The 9,407-nt window shown below is 42.4% G+C and overlaps 1 protein-coding gene across 1 annotated transcript in view; it reads left to right on the top strand.

Moving 5' to 3' along the window:
• Window positions 1–703: 703 nt before the first annotated feature.
• The window catches only part of robo1 (roundabout, axon guidance receptor, homolog 1 (Drosophila)), a 215,602-nt gene continuing 206,898 nt past the window's right edge, over window positions 704–9,407 (top strand). The window contains exon 1 of the mRNA XM_069667969.1: window positions 704–809. Within this exon, the coding sequence (XP_069524070.1) occupies window positions 722–809 (88 nt within the window). The 5' untranslated portion in view covers window positions 704–721. The remainder of the gene's footprint in view (window positions 810–9,407) is intronic.

Here is a 9,407-nt window from a genome sequence, read left to right as displayed (position 1 = left end):
GAAGACCGGGAGACGAAGAAGCAGTCGAGGCGGCCCGGCCTGCTGGATGTAATCAAACAGGGTTGAACAGGTTGTTCCACAGATGGCTGATCCGGAGAATCCTCCGATTTATTTCCATGCTACAGACGGTCCCTGTCACCGCCTCGCAGGTGATGTCAGCACGGTGGCATTGTCTCGCACACATCGCTAAACTCTGACGTTTTGTCTCACCTGTCTGAAATCAATTTGACACACAAGCATTTGTTGTGTGTGTGTGTGTGTGTGTGTGTGTGTGTGTGTGTGTGTTTGTGCGAACAAAGGGAGAGACTGAGTAAGAGTTTAGCTACAGAGAAAGTCGATTTGCAATCTTCTTAACATTCACAGACTAGACTCTCCTGGGATTATAAATAATGGATTCAACTAACATACTATTACAACGTAAAGAGAGTCAATAGATAATTGTAAGTCATTTGCCATGAAAACTGCTTTGTATTCACAGGTTGCTTTTAAAAGCCGAATGGGATGTTTTATGTATTGTGGTCATGCTTTGCAGCGGCTGTTGTTTACTCCTGCACTTTGGCATTTCATTGCTAATTTGCACAATAAATTGAATATTCTTTTTTCTGTTTGCATCCAAATGAAGAGAGAGGTATATCCCAGCGACACGACCAAGCCTTCATGCTTTTATTTTTTATCTTTCCTCAGATTGACGCCCAGTGATGCCAGGACAGTGAGCATCATAATGCGTGGCACGTGGTCGGGGGCCACACCCCTCCTCATGATGGTTCTGCTCAGGCTGGCTCAGGGCCAAGAGGCTCCTTTAGTCCCAGGTAAGACTGATCGTATATCTCTGGCATGTCATCTCATCAGTGATGAACACTTCATGGTGTGGTTCCATCATCATGTCTGTGAAACTGTCTGACATTTACGTGCTTGACACCGTTGCCCTCGCAGCAATGATGAATTATTCCCATGTAAATGAAAGTCTTTTTAGTTTAAGGAGCTAAATCTGTGTTTTGGCAGCAGGACTGCAACATTGTTCTTGGCAAACATCAGCAGTTACTCTCATGTATTCTGGTCATGTTACAGCAGTACTGTTATAAAGTAAAGGCATCTGTGCAACTCACTATCTGATTATTTCTGAGGGGTTTCAAAGATACCTGTCCAGGTTGCTCTCTACTACTCACCCAGTGCTTGCTGAGACAGGCTGCAGGCTCTCCAGATAAGGGTATAAAAAATGGAATGAATGGTCAATATGGGTTGTGTTTCAGATTGTGAAATTCTACTGACAGCCTGTTTGGCTGGAATGCATTGACAGTAGTTTGGTCAGTTTTGCTTATATGTATGGTACTGGTTTCCAACATTAGCCATCTTGAGCCACTCCATAATTTCCATAATTGTATGTATCAGTGAATTTTGAACATTGGATAGATGTGGTATGAGGTGGTTGTTCGGCTTGGTTTGTCGTTAGGATTGTTTCTGAAATCACAAGATCGCAAATTAACTTTTGATCTTTCCAACATCTCAAGTTAATATATAGGTAATCTCTATTTAGGGACGGCAAGTGTTCTGGTTGCCGTTTGTACTACGCTTGTAGTCCGAGTAATATTGACCAATCCCGTATCAGCAGGCTGCGGCGTATGCAGGAAAAACGGTCCATCTGGAGAGCAAAAGCAGGCGGAGCATAAAGCGCCATCCCGGCTCCCGTCGTGGCTACCTGACGATTATTTAGCTTCTCATTAATCTCTATAAACAGACATCTGCAGTAAACTGTTGTAGATCTTAAATTCAACTTGAAATAAATTCCCTTGACGCTGTGTCACAAAGCCATTCAGCATTCAGATTTCCCGACTTCCTCAAATGCATCATAAATGATCGATCCAACCTCCGTTCAACAAACGAGCATTTTAAAAGTAGTTGAGGACAGACGTGACAAAGCTTCATTTTGACTTTTTACTAATCTGCATCATGATGTTGTAATTTCAGCAAAGTTAAGAACTGTTAATTAAAGTCAATCACAAGATCTTCTTTCTGTAAACAATGCAGCACAAGGAAAAGGAAGTCTTGACTGGAAGTAGTTTATCGCTAACCGCTGGCTACACGCTTGGCATGTTCACCGCTGTCCCCAGAGGCTGTATCGTCGTCAGACTAAAGCCAATGGGATCCGAGATTGATACATAGGCAACCTTGTTTGAGCGTTAGAGGTAAAAGGAAAGAAAAAGTAGTTCCTAACTCAACTTTGCAGAGCAATTTATCATTGCAGTCTGTTATCAAGGTTTGTCAAGATGTATGCCCTTCCTTTAGCTGACCTTTGTCCGATACTGTTCCATGTCTTTTAGTTTTTTGATACTCCATGTCTTGGGTGAACCTTCGACAAAATGTGTTTCGAGAAGTTTAGTCTCTCATTTAAAGCCTGAGTCCTTCTGAAACGTCTCCCTGTCCGAGATAAGAGAAACACCTCTAGACTCTTCTTGTCACCACCGCTGACAGTCATCTCAGTTACACCGTGCTGATTTCTCCTCTCTTCCACCCAGCTCTCATCAGACAGGACGACAGGTCCAATGCAGTCCTGCTTAGCGGACCATTTCACACTTGCTGCTCTCTGTTATCTACTTATTCTGGCTGCTTCGCTTCATTCTATTGCCTTTCACCTCTCATTCATTTTCTTTAACCATGTTCACGCCACCACCTTCTTTCTTTCTCTCCAGGTTTTCTTTTGCCAACACAATCTAGGAAGCAATTTACTTGTCAAGTAGAGGGCGGTGTGTGGCTGCCTACTCTGTGATTTAATGTGTGTGTGTGTTCTAGCATGTGTGTGCACGGGTGAGGGATCACTACCTTGGCGAAAATGGTCTCAATCACATCCCTCTGACTGGCAGCAGTCCGAGCTTCATTAGGATAAACTCAGCGTTTGGTGAAATGACAGTTTTGCTTGAAACTCTGATGACATCCGAGTTTTATAACATGGCGTTTCTTATCTTTTCTGCTTGCAACACACATTCTGCTCTAGTTACAGCTGAAAAGAAACAAGGTGATTCCCTCAAGAATTATAAGTGCAGAGTGACGTATCTGCCAGTGTATTAGACAAAGATAAAAAAAAAAAGATATACACTCTTATGTAAGACATTTGATGCCTCAAGCAAGGTGTTCAGCTTCAGTGACAATTCACCCGAACCAGAGAGGGATGTCACTTCTGAGTGGTGAATTGTACTTCCTGCAAATGTGTCAGCGCTTCGGAAATAGTATCTAGATTCGGGAAAGTCGAACTCCATCTCCCTCCCTTCGACTCTCATGAGAGAGAAATGTCAATGCATCACTTTGATTTATTTCCTTGCATACTTTCATACTGACAGCTCTTTTAATTTCTTGCCTTAAAGTAAATACCTGCAGTTTCCAAAGCAATGACTTCCTGTTCCCGTTTCTTAAATGGTGCTTTCATCGTTTAGGGTTTTCAGTGGGACTCTCTTAACCCACTCAGGCTGGTGAGTAACATGCACGTATCCTGGCCTATTATGCACCTTGGATACATCCTTTGCCAGCATTCGGTGCCAATGCAGGAAGTAGTTTGCCCTTTTTACAGCGACACGTAGGTCTGACCTAAATGCTGGAAACAGGTGTTCGATGCTGTAAGAGCTCTGTAACAATGACTGCCTTTATATAACCACGACCTTTCCTTAACTTAACGGGGTTTAGTTGCATAACTACACCCTAACCATATTGTATTTGACGTAACCACACTTTTTCCCTAACCTTATCCATACCATTGTTGCCCTCTTAGACTGTACAAAAGAAGTGGACATCACCCATTTGAGTGGCTCAGAGGTAGAGCGGATCTTCTTCCAATCAGTACACCTGAAAGGCGCTTGTGTCGTCACTGCCGCTTTTTTTTTCAGATGACCAATCAGATGGTGCAACACTCATCACCCTGGTTACCACCAATCAGGGAGGAGCAACTTATTTTGTTTCTGTCCACCCGGAGTTGAACATATCAACAAACAAACAGTAGGCTATCACAATAGAGACAGATCGGCCGGACACTAAATGTTGCTGTTAAGTGTTGTGCTTTTATCGCCCTATGCGTTGTAAACTTGTTGTTAGCTCTGTAGTAAGTTAAACTTATGGTTGTCATAGAAACAAAACCCAGGTGCAGCCTTTTTTTGTCTCACTGGGTGCAGCATTTTTTCTCTCGCCGCACAATATGCCCTGTGCACTGCCTGTTGGCCCACTCGCACTTACTGACTTTGTTTCCTCCTGTCTCGATCGTTGCTTGTGTTGTATTAACTCTCAGATGTACCTCGCTTTGGACAAAAGCTAAATGAAATTGTAACAGCGCTCCTCAGCGCCCTGCCAGCGCTTTTCTGCCAGAAAAGGTTGCTACGTGAACACGGGGGCCTAAGTGTCCTTGGGCAAGACACCGAGCCCCAAATTGTTTCCAAAGGCTTAGCCATCGGTGTGTCAATGATGATTAGCTTAGATCCTGATGGGCAGCCTGGAACTTTGCAATGTAGCCCCTGCCATCAGTGTATGGATGTGTGTGTGAAAGGGTGAATGGCCCTTTCCCCAACTTTTTGAAGCTTTGAGTGTGGCATTTTTGCGGTGGTCATCTTGTTTTTTTTTAAGCCAAAAGTGCCTCTTCAGCTAGGCTGTGCCCGGAGAGCTGAAGAGGAGCAAGGGAATAGTAAACACTAACAGTTAACAGCTAACGCGTGGGCTAGCTTTGTTAGCAAGGTGCATTCATAGTTTAAGGTAACTGTCGTTTTGGGATACTGATCTTTGCCGAGATTTTAAGCTATATTTACCAAAATTAGTAAGAATGCAAGTTAAAGGCACCTTTGCTTTGCCTGTGACCCTAATCTACACGCACTTCCTCTCTCTATGGTTGCCATGTACATATTGGGAATAGCAAAATTTTAAACACACTGGTTGTGGCTTCTGTGATCAGTAACAGTGAGCTGTGGATGTGGTTTATATAAGCAGGAAAGCAACCAAAGAGACATTTAGAAGCAACCGTTTTTAGCATGCCATACTTTAGCTCTATTAACCTGACCTTAAACATTGGGATGTTGGTTCGCATGCGGTGTATTAGGAGGAGAGATGTATCGGCTAAGTGGCTGCTGTTAGTCCCTACAGTCAGTCTCTTAGCTTCACTTTATGCTGCATTCTGGACTCGTGTCGTCATGCTCAGCTAAGCGTGCCATATGTGCAGTATATTGAACTGCATGTGTGAGCCTTTTATTTAAAGATAATAAAGTGGCTCTCTGCTCGCTGTAATTTACCTGATGATTGCTTTTCTCTGCTGAAGTATCATTCATATCCCATAATGCTCTGCCAGACTGTGTGCAACAGGTGGCTCATATTTTCCAAGTAAAAGAGCTGGTTAGATGCAGATATAAGCCATGTGTTTTGTATTCAGTTTAATTACAAATTGTATTTTGCAACTGGTAATTAGTGTTATCATTTCATGTGAATTGTAGGGTTAGAGCTTTTATTTAACACAGCGGTTTAGTCTTCTTAGATTTACACCATAATAATAGTGTAGAAACATGTAGAAGGTGTGGCTGTTTGTCTCATCACAGAGATGTTTGTTTTACTTCACACTACTGCAGGTTTTTATCGGTGAATGTGCCCTTTAATTTGATTGTTGAGGCAAACTGACAAACAAAATTGACTTCTTTTTTTGTTGAAACAAGATAAAACATTCTCTTCCTCCCCTGACTTTCCTTCTTTACGCTGAGCACCAAAATGAACTCCTAATATAAAACGTTCAGTTTTCCAGGTTATATTTAAAACTCGAGTGGAGACACAGAGGCGCTCTCATGGATAAGCTCTTCTTCCTCCTACATGCTGTGAATCATATATTTCAGGTGGGAGCGCCGGGCCCCGTGCTGAACCGTGGATTCTACCTCTTCCTTTTGCTTTTAAGTATTCAGCTCTTACACCACCCTGAGGGTGATTAAATATGTGGTTAATACAGCACCATGAGAGTATTGAATTACATGAGAGCCATGCTGACCTTTTTAAATTACAGAACCAATTGTGCAAGACGGCAGAGAAAGTTTATAACAGGTGCTGCCAAGACGGAGCCCGGAGGAGAATGGATCTGCCGCCGCCGTCCTGCTGACGCGCTCCTTATTAGTGTTCTGCACTATAAGCACCCTGTTTGACACCCGCACTTTCCTTCCTCACTTTGGGTGTCATTTGAAAGCAAAGTCTTTGTCTCTTTGTCCATTGATGCTCTGTACAAACAGCCATTAGATCGTTCTTGCAGACAACACACACACGCCCACACACAAACTAATTTGACATTTCATTTCACCGTTGATGAGACACGTATCACTCCTGACACCCGCTGCGCCCTCACTCCATAAATCTTGATCACTGGCCTTTTTCTCCCGTGCATCCTCGTCAGCATATTGGCGGTGCTGATATCTGAAGGTCGTTTCTGATGCTTGATCTAATTTGAAGCTAAAGCCAGAAAAATGAAGCAGTCGACTCTGGCATCAGTCGCACGACTCCACGGAGGCGCAGCAGCAGCGACTGTTCTCATCTTCAATCCCCATCCAGAGGATTCAAAGCTGACTGGCAGCGATGCAACGATCTCTGCTTGGCAAAGGGCAGACAAAAGCTTTTCAGCAATGAGAAAGTCCAAATAAAATATCGGGACATTAAAAACAAAGTATTTTTCTCTCCTTGCCAACTCTCAGGAGTGATTTCTGATTGCCGTATGCAGCACTTTGCAAAATGCCCTGTAATTGTACCGAGTTGAAATATCCTCATTTCACCACTGTGTTTTATTCTTCTTTCTCAGGGGAGATTTGACCGTTATTGAAGAAGGAGAGGGACTGAAGTTTCGGCTTTTCATGTAATAAAAGTCCTCTGACGGACTGTTTTATTGCACAAAAACACAATTTAGTGACACCATTCATTCAGAGAAGACATATTAAAAAGCTTTGTCAAAAACATCCCAAACAGACTCGACGTCCTCCTGATTTCTCAAAGCAAACCAATCTTGGTCTGTCACTGGATATTGCACATGTGCTTTTCCAAGTTGTCACTCCATGCTTTATATTCATTTCACTTTCTTTTCCTGCGCCACATCAGATCCTTCTTTTGTGCTTTGAAGACTGTTTGTTGTGTGCGCCTTGATGTTTCAACACCACTAAGGATGATATATGGCAGGATTTGTGTTCAGGGAGCAAAATGTTTGCTGCTGAGTTTAATAGAATCACAACAAGGCGTGTTGGAGCAAATGCAAACTCATTACTGAGGCGTGTACGGACAACGCTAGAACAAATGTCAGGAAATCTCTTGTGATTCTTTGTGACTGAATTTAGACACGCTGCGGAGTGGCGTACACACTAAAGATTTGATTCAGGACAAATGGCGTTGGATCACTCTCACTGAGATGGAAATGGTTTGCCTTTGAGAGAGCGTGTTGGAGGGATTTTAGCTGGCATTAGCGTTCTTTGGTTTGAAAGTTGGGATTTGTAGTTTTAAGGGAAACGGATTGACTTTGACGTTCCCCTCTGGATGAATTGTAATAACCATATAGTGACATCCTCAGGTCAGAGTCAGTTTATTAACGGAACCGACCTGTTACCCGCATTTATCTCCGAATCAAATCCGGACCCGACCCGACCCGTTAATATCAGACCTGACCCGTGATTTATTTAAACACACAAGGCTACAGTCACTCACTTTCAAGTGTTTTATGCACAACTGGTACACGTAGAAACATTTAGCAGATTATAGGCTAATTAATTAACGGAAGCTTATTTGGCAGAAACAATTACCAACTATATGTTGCTACTCACTGTGCTGATATTTAATTGCCCTGGAAGTAATTGAATATATCCAACTGAGATAAAGTCTCTGCTTCGCTGATGCCGGGATGGTGTGCACATTACGCTCGAGCAGTGCCAGAAACATTTTTGCATACAAATTTCCCCACGAACTGGGTTCTGGCCTCCTTGTTCTCCCGTTTTGACAGATTGAGAGTTCTGTTCTTGGAAAAGTGAATGTCAATTGGCGTAACACCTGTACTCCTGCAGCTGTCAATGTGTTTCCTTAGCGACATAACTAGCTTACGGCTACCATTTTTTTGCAAGCAGCAAAGCCACTGTCAACGTCGGTGTCGCTAGCCTACATTGCTGTCGTGACGTCCCATTATTCGGCCGGATGTGTGGGTGAAACTTTCACAATAAAACAAGTCCTGGCGGCTGCTTAGGCTGCTTGTTCTCACACGCTGCCTGCCCGCATTTTGATTTTCCCATACCCATGAATTTATATACATTTTTTCCCATTAAGTAACTTTTTTGCAGGTTACCCGACCTGGTGCAGGAGACTGCCTCAGGTCAAATGCTAAATACAAGACAATAGAAATCTTAATGTCGCGTAGGAATTTTCCTTTGGCTTCACAGACTTGTGTACAGTTTGAACTTAACAAGACATACATACATATGCAGTAAGAAACTTCCTCAGCCACGGGTTGGAATACACAAGATATAAAACAATAAATGGCAGTGAAGTGTTTTTGAAATCCAAAACTTTTTCAGCCTTGGTTTTTTGTTTTAAATTGGCGTCACATTATAACATCATGTTATGTATTTAACAGTGAAGGAGTCCTTGGTCTGACGGGTCACTTGTCATTGGAGATACAGTACATATAGTGGAGCAGCTTTATGATCTCACATCTTGTAACTGAGATAAATGAAGCTGATAAATGCTTTCAAACTGCTAACAGAGGAACGTTGGTTTGTCTGTTTCTTAATATTATAAAATAACTACATTACAAAACTTTGTTTTGGATTTCTCATGAGTTATTCTAGTTTGGTTTTTGATTTGTATTTCGGGGTTCAGATATTATTTCCTGTTTTACTTTGTCACTTTCTCTCTTTAGTTCTTATGGTTTAATTTTGTATTACTGTCAGGGTTCAAGATAAAACAGAAAGGGAGAGGACCCACATGCAGACGATATTTATTCTTTCAACACAAAGACAAAAAGGCAACAACAAAAAAACCTTACTTGGTAATCGAAGGCGAACAGAGTCCAACATAAAGTCCAACCAAAACAATCCAACAAAGGAAGAATCCACAGAAGGGCCCGATCAAACAGAACGCGGTTTGCACTAAAAAGACTAAATCATAACAAGAACATTTTTTTATTTAGTACTTGCTTTTTGTGCTTGTGCGTGTTTTATAATATAAACATGACCTCTACATTTTTTGCATTATTGTTTTCAAACAGGATGCAGTGATTTCATTAGGAAACAGCAGCAGTCTGTCTGCCATCTTTGTTTGTGCAGAAAAACCACATAACCGTATTGTTTAAAGCGTCTGACAATATCGGCGTGTCCTGGGGCGCAGAGCCCGGTGCTTATCATCTCCTCCTCTCTCTCTCCATCCGGCCACCTTTTAATTACAGAGCG

The sequence above is a fragment of the Semicossyphus pulcher genome, unplaced genomic scaffold, assembly GCF_022749685.1.
Source record: "Semicossyphus pulcher isolate SPU_LCO1_2020_fin unplaced genomic scaffold, fSemPul1.0.p SCAF_19, whole genome shotgun sequence".
NCBI lineage: Eukaryota > Metazoa > Chordata > Actinopteri > Labriformes > Labridae > Semicossyphus > Semicossyphus pulcher.
The sequence above is the reverse complement of the archived record's forward strand: the minus strand, read 5'-3'. Positions and strand labels throughout refer to the sequence as shown.